The 14,274-nt window shown below is 49.2% G+C and overlaps 1 protein-coding gene across 1 annotated transcript; it reads right to left on the bottom strand.

Moving 5' to 3' along the window:
- Positions 1-2,648: 2,648 nt before the first annotated feature.
- Positions 2,649-12,424, bottom strand: LOC120036176 (putative ubiquitin carboxyl-terminal hydrolase 50). The gene is made up of 7 exons (XM_038982651.1): positions 12,405-12,424; positions 10,513-10,752; positions 10,073-10,274; positions 6,874-7,101; positions 6,229-6,371; positions 3,289-3,421; positions 2,649-2,837 (listed from the first exon to the last, which is right to left on the bottom strand). The coding sequence occupies exons 1-7, from the start codon at positions 12,422-12,424 to the stop codon at positions 2,649-2,651; spliced, it is 1,155 nt and encodes a 384-aa protein (XP_038838579.1).
- Positions 12,425-14,274: the final 1,850 nt, after the last annotated feature.

Raw genomic sequence — 14,274 nt, 5'->3', positions numbered from 1 at the left:
TGGGTATGTTGGGCCTGTGGTGGGTCAGATCCGGGGTATGTTGGGCCTGTGGTGGGTCAGATCCTGGGTATGGTGGGTCTGTGGTGGGTCAGATCCGGGGTATGTTGGGCCTGTGGTGGGTCAGATCCGGGGTATGGTGGGCCTGTGGTGGGTCAGATCCGGGGTATGTTGGGCCTGTGGTGGGTCAGATCCTGGGTATGTTGGGCCTGTGGTGGGTCAGATCCGGGGTATGGTGGGCCTGTGGTGGGTCAGATCCAGGGTATGGTGGGTCTGTGGTGGGTCAGATCCGGGGTATGGTGGGCCTGTGGTGGGTCAGATCCGGGGTATGGTGGGTCTGTGGTGGGTCAGATCCGGGGTATGGTGGGTCTGTGGTGGGTCAGATCCGGGGTATGTTGGGTCTGTGGTGGGTCAGATCCGGGGTATGTTGGGCCTGTGATGGGTCAGATCCGGGGTATGTTGGGTCTGTGGTGGGTCAGATCCTGGGTATGTTGGGCCTGTGGTGGGTCAGATCCGGGGTATGTTGGGTCAGATCTGGGTCAGATCCGGGGTATGTTGGGCCTGTGGTGGGTCAGATCCTGGGTATGTTGGGTCAGATCTGGGTCAGATCCGGGGTATGGTGGGTCTGTGGTGGGTCAGATCCTGGGTATGTTGGGTCAGATCTGGGTCAGATCCTGGGTATGGTGGGTCTGTGGTGGGTCAGATCCTGGGTATGTTGGGTCAGATCTGGGTCAGATCCTGGGTATGGTGGGTCTGTGGTGGGTCAGATCCTGGGTATGTTGGGTCAGATCTGGGTCAGATCCTGGGTATGGTGGGTCTGTGGTGGGTCAGATCCGGGGTATGTTGGGCCTGTGGTGGGTCAGATCCGGGGTATGTTGGGCCTGTGGTGGGTCAGATCCTGGGTATGTTGGGTCAGATCTGGGTCAGATCCTGGGTATGTTGGGCCTGTGGTGGGTCAGATCCAGGGTATGGTGGGTCTGTGGTGGGTCAGATCCTGGGTATGGTGGGTCAGATCTGGGTCAGATCCGGGGTATGTTGGGCCTGTGGTGGGTCAGATCCGGGGTATGGTGGGCCTGTGGTGGGTCAGATCCTGGGTATGTTGGGTCTGTGGTGGGTCAGATCCGGGGTATGGTGGGTCTGTGGTGGGTCAGATCCGGGGTATGGTGGGTCTGTGGTGGGTCAGATCCGGGGTATGTTGGGTCTGTGGTGGGTCAGATCCGGGGTATGTTGGGCCTGTGGTGGGTCAGATCCGGGGTATGTTGGGTCTGTGGTGGGTCAGATCCTGGGTATGTTGGGCCTGTGGTGGGTCAGATCCGGGGTATGTTGGGTCAGATCTGGGTCAGATCCGGGGTATGGTGGGTCTGTGGTGGGTCAGATCCTGGGTATGTTGGGTCAGATCTGGGTCAGATCCTGGGTATGGTGGGTCTGTGGTGGGTCAGATCCTGGGTATGTTGGGTCAGATCTGGGTCAGATCCTGGGTATGGTGGGTCTGTGTTGGGTCAGATCCGGGGTATGTTGGGCCTGTGGTGGGTCAGATCCGGGGTATGTTGTGCCTGTGGTGGGTCAGATCCTGGGTATGTTGGGTCAGAACTGGGTCAGATCCTGGGTATGTTGGGCCTGTGGTGGGTCAGATCCAGGGTATGGTGGGTCTGTGGTGGGTCAGATCCTGGGTATGGTGGGTCAGATCTGGGTCAGATCCGGGGTATGTTGGGCCTGTGGTGGGTCAGATCCGGGGTATGGTGGGCCTGTGGTGGGTCAGATCCTGGGTATGTTGGGTCTGTGGTGGGTCAGATCCGGGGTATGTTGGGTCTGTGGTGGGTCAGATCCTGGGTATGTTGGGTCTGTGGTGGGTCAGATCCGGGGTATGTTGGGTCTGTGGTGGGTCAGATCCGGGGTATGGTGGGCCTGTGGTGGGTCAGATCCTGGGTATGTTGGGTCTGTGGTGGGTCAGATCCTGGGTATGTTGCGTCTGTGGTGGGTCAGATCCTGGGTATGTTGGGCCTGTGGTGGGTCAGATCCTGGGTATGGTGGGCCTGTGGTGGGTTAGATCCGGGGTATGGTGGGCCTGTGGTGGGTCAGATCCGGGGTATGTTGGGCCTGTGGTGGGTCAGATCCTGGGTATGGTGGGCCTGTGGTGGGTCAGATCCTGGGTATGGTGGGTCTGTGGTGGGTCAGATCCTGGGTATGTTGGGCCTGTGGTGGGTCAGATCCAGGGTATGGTGGGTCAGATCTGGGTCAGATCCTGGGTATGGTGGGTCTGTGGTGGGTCAGATCCGGGGTATGTTGGGCCTGTGGTGGGTCAGATCCGGGGTATGTTGGGCCTGTGGTGGGTCAGATCCTGGGTATGGTGGGTCTGTGGTGGGTCAGATCCGGGGTATGTTGGGCCTGTGGTGGGTCAGATCCGGGGTATGTTGGGCCTGTGGTGGGTCAGATCCTGGGTATGGTGGGTCTGTGGTGGGTCAGATCCTGGGTATGTTGGGCCTGTGGTGGGTCAGATCCAGGGTATGTTGGGCCTGTGGTGGGTCAGATCCGGGGTATGTTGGGCCTGTGGTGGGTCAGATCCTGGGTATGGTGGGTCTGTGGTGGGTCAGATCCTGGGTATGTTGGGCCTGTGGTGGGTCAGATCCAGGGTATGGTGGGTCAGATCTGGGTCAGATCCTGGGTATGTTGGGCCTGTGGAAGGGCTGACGGCTGTACAGCAGGATGTAGGTGTTAGGAGACTGCACCAAGAAGTCCTCGACCTCGCTCACGGCCGTGTCGTCAAAGTGGTGCCAGCTGCTGGACAGGGGACTGTGGCACAGGGCCGTGTAGTGACCCATGTCCAGGTCTCCTGTGTGGTTCTGGACGGGGGGGTGAAGACACACACCGATGGATTCATGTGTTCATGGTTGGCTGTCTGTTTTTCCAGACAGGAGCATCAGGTGTGTGTATATGTGTTCACATGTGTAGGTGCATGCGTGTCTTTCTGTGTGGGTGGGTGTATCACAGGAGGCTGGTGGCTCATTAACTGGGGAGGACAAGATTGTGGTAATGGCTGGAGTGAAATTGGTGGAATGGTATCAAATACACATTTCCATGAGTTTGATGCCATTCTATTTGCTCCGTTCCAGTCATTATAATGAGCTGTCCTCCCCTCAGTGTGTGTGTGTGTGTGTGTGTGTGTGTGTGTGTGTGTGTGTGTGTGTGTGTGTGTGTGTGTGTGTGTGTGTGTGTGTGTGTGTGTGTGTGTGTGTGTGTGTGTGTGTGTGTGTGTGTGTGTGTGTGTGTGTGTGTGTGTGTGCAGAAACTCACCACCACTGCGTAGAGAGAGTAGCTGGTGTGATTGGCTGAGGGGCTGGACAGGAAGGGGGTTAGGTCTAAACTGTCCAATGAGAACAACACGTTGGTCCTCAACTTCCTCTTCTCACTTCCATGGCAACCAAAACTGTAATGTCACACAGGTTCTGTTATTTCTACAGGTTTGTCTCATTGAGATGCATGACAGCAGCAGCAGAGATGAAGCTGATTTCTAATGAGGTGGTACCTTATTACTGCCATTGACCTCTAGTTAGGGGTTACATGGACCTCTAGTTAGGGGTTACATGGACCTCTAGTTAGTGTTACATTGACCTCTAGTTAGGGGTTACATGGACCTCTAGTTAGGGGTTACATGGACCTCTAGTTAGTGTTACATTGACCTCTAGTTAGGGGTTACATGGACCTCTAGTTAGGGGTTACATGGACCTCTAGTTAGGGGTTACATGGACCTCTAGTTAGGGGTTACATGGACCTCTAGTTAGGGGTTACATGGACCTCTAGTTAGGGGTTACATGGACCTCTAGTTAGGGGTTACATGGACCTCTAGTTAGTGTTACATTGACCTCTAGTTAGGGGTTACATGGACCTCTAGTTAGGGGTTACATGGACCTCTAGTTAGTGTTACATTGACCTCTAGTTAGGGGTTACATGGACCTCTAGTCAGGGGTTACATGGACCTCTAGTTAGTGTTACATTGACCTCTAGTTAGGGGTTACATGGACCTCTAGTTAGTGTTACATTGACCTCTAGTTAGGGGTTACATGGACCTCTAGTTAGTGTTACATGGACCTCTAGTTAGGGGTTACATGGACCTCTAGTTAGGGGTTACATGGACCTCTAGTTAGGGGTTACATGGACCTCTAGTTAGGGGTTACATGGACCTCTAGTTAGGGGTTACATGGACCTCTAGTTAGGGGTTACATGGACCTCTAGTTAGGGGTTACATGGACCTCTAGTTAGGGGTTACATGGACCTCTAGTTAGGGGTTACATGGACCTCTAGTTAGTGTTACATTGACCTCTAGTTAGGGGTTACATGGACCTCTAGTTAGGGGTTACATGGACCTCTAGTTAGTGTTACATTGACCTCTAGTTAGGGGTTACATGGACCTCTAGTCAGGGGTTACATGGACCTCTAGTTAGTGTTACATTGACCTCTAGTTAGGGGTTACATGGACCTCTAGTTAGTGTTACATTGACCTCTAGTTAGGGGTTACATGGACCTCTAGTTAGTGTTACATGGACCTCTAGTTAGGGGTTACATGGACCTCTAGTTAGGGGTTGCATAGACCTCTAGTTAGGGGTTACATGGACCTCTAGTTAGGGGTTACATGGACCTCTAGTTAGGGGTTACATGGACCTCTAGTTAGGGTTACATTGACCTCTAGTTAGGGTTACATTGACCTCTAGTTAGGGTTACAGGGACCTCTAGTTAGGGGTTACATGGATCTCTAGTTAGGGGTTACAGGGACCTCTAGTTAGTGTTACATGGACCTCTAGTTAGGGGTACAGGGACATCTAGTTAGGGTTACAGGAACATCTAGTTAGGGTTACAGGGACCTCTAGTTAGGGTTACAGGGACCTCTAGTTAGGGTTACAGGGACCTCTAGTTAGGGTTACAGGGAACTCTAGTTAGGGGTACAGGGACATCTAGTTAGGGGTACAGGGACATCTAGTTAGGGTTACATGGACCTCTAGTTAGGGTTACAGGGACATCTAGTTAGGGTTACAGGGACATCTAGTTAGGGTTACAGGGACATCTAGTTAGGGGTTACATGGACCTCTAGTTAGGGGTTACATGGACCTCTAGTTAGGGTTACAGGGACCTCTAGTTAGGGTTACAGGGACCTCTAGTTAGGGTTACAGGGACCTCTAGTTAGGGTTACAGTGATCTCTAGTTAGGGTTACACTGACCTAGTTAGGGTTACAGGGACCTCTAGTTAGGGTTACAGGGACCTCTAGTTAGGGTTACAGGGACCTCTAGTTAGGGTTACAGGGACATCTAGTTAGGGTTACAGGGACATCTAGTTAGGGGTTACAGGGACATCTAGTTAGGGGTTACAGGGACATCTAGTTAGGGTTACAGGGACATCTAGTTAGGGGTTACAGGGACCTCTAGTTAGGGTTACAGGGACATCTAGTTAGGGTTACAGGGACATCTAGTTAGGGGTTACAGGGACCTCTAGTTGGTAAGACGCTCCAGAAGGGCGGTCACGTGTGCTGATAGCAAGGCAAAAAGCTTGGGTTGGAGCCTCGCTATGAGCCGAATAAGGAGGAAGCTGTACTATGGGGGCGGCAGGTAGCCTAGTGGTTAGAGCGTTGGGCCAGTAACCGAAAGGTAGCCTAGTGGTTAGAGCGTTGGGACAGTAACCGAAAGGTAGCCTAGTGGTTAGAGCGTTGGGCCAGTAGCCAGCAGGTAGCCTAGTGGTTAGAGCGTTGGGCCAGTAACCGAAAGGTAGCCTAGAGGTTAGAGCGTTGGGCCAGTAACCGAAAGGTAGCCTAGTGGTTAGAGCGTTGGGCCAGTAACCGAAAGGTAGCCTAGAGGTTAGAGCGTTGGGCCAGTAACCGAAAGGTAGCCTAGTGGTTAGAGCATTGGGCCAGTAACCGAAAGGTTGCTGGATCGAATCCCCGAGGTTACAAGGTAAAAATCTGTCGTTCTGCTCCTGAGCCAGGCAGGTCACCGGGCGTCGAAGACGTGGATGTTGATTATGGCAGCCCTCCACACCTCTCTGATTCAGAGGGGTTGGGTTAAATGCGGAAGACACATTTCAGTTGAATGCATTCAGTTGTACAACTGACTAGGTATCCCTCTTTCCCACTAAGCAAGCAGCGTGACGTTCTTTCACATTAGCACCAATAGCTCTGTACTCTAGCACGGCCATCTAGCGTGGGGAGAGATGAGTTGGCCGGGGGAGGGGAGAGATGAGCTACCCACCGTTTGAGGTGCAGCACCAGTATCTCAGGTGGTTTGGTCATGCTGGTGAGGACAGCTGTGTCTCTCTTCACTCCACACTCTGGACACAACTTCTGATCTCCACACGTCAACGTACTCTGCTGGAAGAACAGCGACAGGCAGTCCTACAGGAGAGGGAGAAGAGAGACGTGTGGTTGCTGGCTAGTCTGTATGTGATTAGTCTGTATGTGATTAGTCTGTCTGTATGTTTGTATGTGATTAGTCTGTATGTGATTAGTCTGTATGTGTTTAGTCTGTATGTTTGTATGTGTTAAGTCTGTATGTGGTTAGTCTGATTGTGGTTAGTTGTATGTGTTTAGTCTGTATGTGGTTAGTCTGTATGTTTGTATGTGTTAAGTCTGTATGTGGTTAGTCTGATTGTGGTTAGTTGTATGTGTTTAGTCTGTATGTGGTTAGTCTGTATGTTTGTATGTGTTAAGTCTGTATGTGTTTAGTCTGTATGTGTTTAGTCTGTATGTGTTTAGTCTGTATGTGGTTAGTCTGTGTGTTTGTATGTGTTTAGTCTGTATGTGTTTAGTCTGTATGTGTTTAGTCTGTATGTGTTTAGTCTGTATGTTTGTATGTGTTTAGTCTGTATGTGGTTAGTCTGATTGTGGTTAGTTGTACCTGTAGGGAGCACTTGTATGAGTCAAGTGGTATTGGCAGAGACAGGATGGTGAAGACCTGGTTGCTGTGAGAGTGTCCGTCGCAGCGCAGACACAGCATCTGGTAGCTGAGTTGTCCCTCGAAGAGACGTGTCACCACCGTAGAATCCCCCGCCGCTGGCGCCGAGCTGAGCGACTTCCTGCCCAGACACAACCGCTGGGAAGAACGTGTCTGACGCCTCTCCCCCTTCTGTAGCAAGGGAATCATACATGCACACACACATTGTAGAATAACAGTGAAGACATCAAAACTATGAAATAACACATATGGAATCATGTAGTAACCAAAAAAAGTGTTAAACAAATAAAAATATATTTGAGATTTTTCAAAGTAGCCACCCTTTGCCTTGATGACAGCTTTGTACACTCTTGGCATTCTCTCAACCAGCTTCATGAGGTAGTCACCTGGAATGCATTTCAATTAACAGGTGTGTCTTGTTAAAAGTTCAGTTGTGGAATTTCTTTCCTCAATGCATTTGAGCCAATCAGTTGTGTTGTGACAATGTAGGGGTGGTATACAGAAGATAGCCCTATTTGGTAAAAGACAAAGTCCATATTATGGCAGGAACAGCTCAAATAAGCAAAGAGAAACGAGTCCATCATTAATTTAAGACATGAAGGTCAGTCAACATTTCAAGAACTTTGAAAGTTTCTTCAAGTGCAATCGCAAAAACCATCAAGTGCTATGATTTAACTGGCTCTCATGAGGACTGCCACAGGAAAGGAAGACCCAGAGTTACCTCCGCTGCAGAGGATAAGTTTATTCGAGAATCAGGCCTTCATGGTCGAATTGATTTGATTTGAATTGCTGCAAAGAAACCCCTACTAAAGGACACCGATAAGAAGAAGAGACTTGCTTGAACCAAGAAACAAGCAATAGACATTAGACCGGTGGAAATCTGTCCTTTTGGTTTGATGAGTCCAAATTTCAGATTTTTGATTCCAACCGCCGTGTCTTTGTGAAACTGAAGAGGGTTAAATCAAGGCCTTATACCTTTTTAAAGGGTTAATAAATGATGTTATGATAAGCTATTCTCTTCGGGAGACCTCTGTGTTAAAACCTGTTTTTGAGTGTTGTGACCTTCAGACACTATCAGAAGGTGTCTATGTTCAGACTCCTCCTGTCTGGATCCCAGCGTGGTTATCTGGTTCTCTGAGAACACAAGGCTGCCACAGACCTGATGAAACCAGCCACCTGACAGAAGATGCTTTCACTCGTTCACCTTGTTATGACCCTATACTTGTAATGAAAGGTCAAGTTTCGGTCAAACCCACTTCTGGGTTTTTACTTGCTGATAAGATGGTTCCTGCTGTCAGGGGAGGTTAGATTTATTAAAATGTTGTTGCCAGGGAAACTCACGCAAGGAGGACTGGGAGAGGCTATATGAGTTACAGGATGTCTTAGACATTTTGCAGAACTTGGGGAGAACTATCCTATACTGTTATACTGTACTGCGAGTATTTTAATACTCAAACAAAAAGTATGTGTTTCCTTTCCATTACTAATGTATGTTTGATAATTATATAGACCTGATCATTTGTTGAAGAAATTGACCAACAAAACGCAGAGTAGGTGAACAGATGAAATCTCTGCATGTGTAGTTCCCACTGTGAAGCATGGAGGAGGTGGTGTGGGGGTGCTTTGCTGGTGATGCTGTCTGTGATTTATTCAAGGCACACTTAACCAGCATGGCTACCACAGGATTCTGCAGCGATACGCCATCCCATCTGGTTTGCGCTTAGTGGGATCATTTGTTTTTCAACAGGACAATAACCCAACACACCTCCAGGCTGTGTAAGGGCTATTTGACCAAGAAAGAGAGTGATGGAGTGCTGCATCAGATGACCTGGCCTCTACAATCCCCCGACCTCAATCCAATTGAGATGGTTTGGGATGAGTTGGACTGCAGAGTGAAAGAATAGCAGCCAACAAGTGCTCTGCATATGTGGGAACTCCTTCAAGACTGTTGGAAAAGCATTCCTTATGAAACTGGTTGAGAGAATGCCAAGAGTGTACAAAGCTGTCATAAAGGCAAAGGATGGCTACTTTGAAGAATATAAAATATAAAATACTTTTTTGGTTACTACGTGATTCCATGTGTTATTTCATAGTTTTGATGTCTTCACTATTATTCTACAATGTAGAAAATAGTAAAAATAAAGAAAAACCCTTGAATTAGTAGGTATGTTCAAACTTTTGACTGGTACTGTATACACACACACACACACACACACACACACACACACACACACACACACACACACATGTACACACAAACAGAGACACACACACAAAGGAGAAACACACTGTCTGAATAGCAAATCAGCCCCTAGCCCTCATCGCCTAGACACTTATCCCCTAGATACGTATCCCCTATCCACTAGACCCTCATCCCCTAGACACTTATCCCCTGGACACGTATCCCCTAGACACTTATCCACCATCGCCTAGACACTTATCCCCTAGATACGTATCCCCTATCCACTAGACACTTATCCCCTAGACACCTTTCCCCTATCCCCTAGACCCTCATCCCCTAGACACTTATCCCCTGACACTTATCCCCTGGACACGTATCCCCTGACACTTATCCCCTAGACACTTATCCCCTGACACTTATCCCCTATCCCCTGACACTTATCCCCTGGACACGTATCCCCTGGACACTTATCCCCTATCCCCTGGACACGTATCCCCTGACACTTATCCCCTATCCCCTGGACACGTATCCCCTGACACTTATCCCCTGGACACGTATCCCCTGACACTTATCCCCTATCCCCTGGACACGTATCCCCTGACACCTATCCCCTAGACACTTATCCCCTGACACTTATCCCCTATCCCCTGGACACTTATCCCCTAGACACTTATCCCCTAGACACTTATCCCCTGACACTTATCCCCTGGACACTTATCCCCTAGACACTTATCCCCTAACACTTATCCCCTAGACACTTATCCCCTATCCAATAGGTTTTGAGGAGCAGGGAATCAAGAAAGACAATGAGGCAGAGCCTTTGACCGTGTGGAAGGAGTCGTGTGGTGGCAGGATTGTGTGTGTGTGTGTGTGTGTGTGTGTGTGTGTGTGTGTGTGTGTGTGTGTGTGTGTGTGTGTGTGTGTGTGTGTGTGTGTGTGTGTGTGTGTGTGTGTGTGTACATTCTTGAGGTCGTCATGCAGGGCGTTGAGCAGGAGGAGGAGTAGCTCCTGGGCGTCCTGCTGTGATTGGTTGTTGAACTGGGGGTGCAGGGAGGAGACCAAGGCCCTCACCTTCTCTGGGGAGGTGAAGCTGGTACCCCCCTGACCCTGCCACACCTCCTGGAGGAGGTGCACAAACACCCCCGCTACAGGACTGTTACGCCTGGAGGAGGAGGGGGAAGAGGAGGAGAACGGAGGAGGAAAGAGAATAGTGGCATGGGAGGGAGGAGGAGGGGGAAGAGGGAGAGGAGGAGGGAGAATAGTGGCATGGGAGGGAGGAGGAGGAGGAGAGGCATTGGAGGATGTAAGTTTCCCCCCATCTAATGTAAAGTGCTTGGAGTACCTGGTTAAAAAGTACTATACAAAATCTAAGACAGACAGACAGACAGACAGGGTCTTACTTGGCCAGCTGGGAGCGTTTGTGTGAGCTGAGGAGGTGTTCCACCAACGGCACAGTGGAGAAGAGACACTGCAGCACAGCGTTCATGTAGCAGGAGTTACCACTGTTAACCAGACCACACACCCCCGCCAGCCGCCTGTCCTCTCTCTTCCCCTGCTCCCCCTTCACCCCACATCCTGAGCTACAGTCCCACTCCTCCATGGGCATCACCTGACCCTGAACACCGCTGGGATTGGCTGCACTGGTGACCAATGAGAAGAGACAGAGAGAAAGAGGTGAAAAAAGGTCAGTGCTGTAGCAGGCAGGTGTCAAGGCTGTGTGCTGAAAAACCTGGGTGGTGAAGTTCAGGGCTTGTGGTGCGCCTTTAAATGTATTTTGCCTCTTTTCACTTCCCGTTTTGGGAGATTGAGTAGATACATGCCTGTCTGGTTGTGCTCCTTAAGGTGTCATCATGCCAGAGACAGCAGAACCAGACCACCTGAGGACAAAATGGATGGTCTCTTGGACAATGGTTTCTTCATTCTCTTAGGCTGAGTCCCAAATAGCACCCTATTTCCTATTTAGTGCACTACTTTTGACCAGGGCCTCTGATCGTAATTAGTGCACTAAATAAGGAATAGGGTGTCATTTGGGTCTCAATCTTAGGCTTGCGGAATTATCTAACCATGTCGACTAGGTGCAGTCAACACTGTCCACTCACACAGACTCACACTAACACATGCATGACTCAGACTCACCTTCAGACAGACAGACTAACCCTCCGACAGACAGACAGACAGACAGACAGACAGACAGACAGACAGACAGACAGACAGACAGACAGACAGACAGACAGACAGACAGACTGACTGACTGACCCTCAGACAGACTAACCCTCAGACAGACAGACAGGCAGACTAACCCTCAGACAGACAGACAGACAGACTAACCCTCAGACAGACAGACAGACAGACAGACAGACAGACAGACAGACAGACAGACAGACAGACAGACAGACAGACAGACAGACAGACAGACAGACTAACCCTCAGTCAGACAGACAGACAGACAGACAGACAGACTGACCCTCAGACAGACTAACCCTCAGAGACAGACAGACAGACAGACAGACAGACAGACAGACTGACTGACTGACTGACTGACTGACTGACTGACTGACTGACTGACTGACTGACTGACTGACTGACTGACTGACTGGCTGGCTGGGACCTGACTGACTGGCTGACTGACTGACTGGCTGACTGACTGACTGGGACCTGACTGACTGACTGACTGACTGGGACCTGACTGACTGACTGACTGACTGGGACCTGACTGACTGACTGACTGGGACCTGACTGACTGACTGACTGGGACCTGACTGACTGACTGACTGACTGGGACCTGACTGACTGACTGACTGACTGACTGACTGACTGGGACCTGACTGACTGACTGATAGGGACCTGACTGACTGACTGACTGACAGGGACCTGACTGACTGACTGACTGACTGGGACCTGGGACTCATCTCAACTGTCTTAACTGTGCCTCTCTGCTCTGTGCCTCTTTCTCCCACTGCTGGGAGTCTGAGACAGTGTTCTGAACTACTCTCAATTCAGACAGATACTTGTGTGTGTGTTTGAGAGAGAACTCAGCTAGAAGACAATGTCTTAGCAACCCATCAACACTGACATCAAGCACGGTCTCTTGTGTCTGTCATGTTTTATCATGATCATGCTGTACATCTTCAAACTGCTGTGTACTGGAAACACTAACAATAACACACTTGTCATTCCCAGGCATTTTGCTGAGAAGGTGAATAGGCTAACACCTTGTCTGTCTGGATAGTCAAAGCTATTTAGTTTAAAACAGTTTATTAAAGCAGTCAGTTCTGACCTGACGTGAACTCACCTCCCATTGGAATCATCCATGTAGCTTCATGGCTTGTAGAGAAGACTTCCCTCTGATACACGACTGACCTTTATGACATCATAGTAATCTAAGGCCTCTGTTGGTTTGTCCAGGTTCTATATATGACATCATAGTAATCTAAGGCCTCCAAGGCCACTGTTGGGTTGTCCAGGTTCTATACTCTATATGACATCATAGAAATCTAATCTCTAATACAAAACCAACGTTGTTATTTTCTTGTATTTGATGGGTTTTCTGATCAATTAGATAAATCAACTATTAATTGATTGCTGTTGAATCTAATTGTCTGTCTGCTATCTGCTTTGGCAACATTGCTGACATAACTGATGAAAGTACAGCAAAGCAGGACATCATTCAAAAGGAGAGGCAGAGAGAAACAGGCTAACAATATCTGGTGCTGAGGAGGGAGGAGCACCATGGCTATTTTATATCCAGCAACAGCAGGCAAGTCGTCGTGACAACGATCACCCACACAGTGTTCTCTCTGGCACGGCAGCCAGGGACGTCACAATTACCCACAAGCCTCCAGCACAGCCAGCTCTGCTCTGTTACATAAACCCAATGCAGTTTTCATGGTCCCAAATTGTCTTTGTACTGCACTACCAGGGCCCAAAGGGCACTACTTAGAGCACAGGGCGCCATTTGGGAAGCAGACCATGGCCAGTTATCCACACCAGGCAGAGTAGAATATGTTAATGCATAGAGTACAAAGCTGTTAGCCTCACTCAGCTCCTAAGTAGAGGCTACAGACACAATGTGTGCTTCCTCTCTCTCTAACCCTCAGGCTATTGACTAGCCGTGGTGCTGGTCTGTTTCTGCTACAGAGACATTCACTTTTTCCCTGTTTCGCCAAACAAGCCAATATGGCAACGTAATGTTTTTTAGACGGAGGATCAGTCTGGCACACAGGCTAGAACCCACGCTAGAACCCAGGCTAGAACCAAGACTAGAACTCACGCTAGAAGCCAGGCTAGAACCCAGACTAGAACCCAGGAAAAGGCCCATGCTAGGCTTTTGATATCAAATCAAATCAAACAATAATCAAATGTTATTGGTCACGTACACGTAATTAGCAGGTTTTATTGCGGGTGTAGCGAAATGCTTGTGCTTCTATCTCCGACAGTGCAGTAATATCTAACAAATTACACAACATATACCCAATACACACAAATCTAAGTAGGAATCAATTAAGAGTAGATACATATGGACGAGCGATGTCAGACCGGAACGGACAAAGATACAGTAGAATAGTATAGAAAACAGTATATACATATGAGATGAGTAATGCCAGATATGTAAACATTATTAAAGTGACTAAGATACAGTAGAATAGTATAGAATCCAGTATATACATATAAGATGAGTAATGCCAGATATGTAAACATTATTAAAGTGACTAGTGTTCCATTCCTTAAAGTGGCCATTCTAGTCTATGCCTATAGGCAACAGCATCTAATGTGCTAGTGATGGCTGTTTAACATCTTGATGACCTTGAGATAAAAACTGTTTTTCAGTCTCTCTGTCCCAGGTTTGATGCACCTGTACTGACCTCGCCTTCTGGATGATAGCGGGGTGAACAGGCAGTGGCTCAGGTGGTTGATGTTCTTGATTATCTTTTTGGCCTTCCTGTGACATCAGGTGCTGTAGGTGTCCTGGAGGATGGGTAGTTTGCCCCCGGTAATACGTTGGGCAGACCGCACCACCCTCTGGAGAGCCTGGCGGTTGCAGGCGGTGCAGTTGCCGTACCAGGCGGTGATAGGCTATGGTCTAATGATTCTGAAGTGATTCAGTCTGTTCTGTTCTGCATGGTACCCACACAGTGACAGACTGGGACAAAATAAACGGACAA

This window comes from Salvelinus namaycush, unplaced genomic scaffold (assembly GCF_016432855.1).
Source record: "Salvelinus namaycush isolate Seneca unplaced genomic scaffold, SaNama_1.0 Scaffold123, whole genome shotgun sequence".
Lineage (NCBI taxonomy): Eukaryota > Metazoa > Chordata > Actinopteri > Salmoniformes > Salmonidae > Salvelinus > Salvelinus namaycush.
Note: the sequence above shows the minus strand (reverse complement) of the source record. Positions and strands in the feature narration are given on the sequence as shown.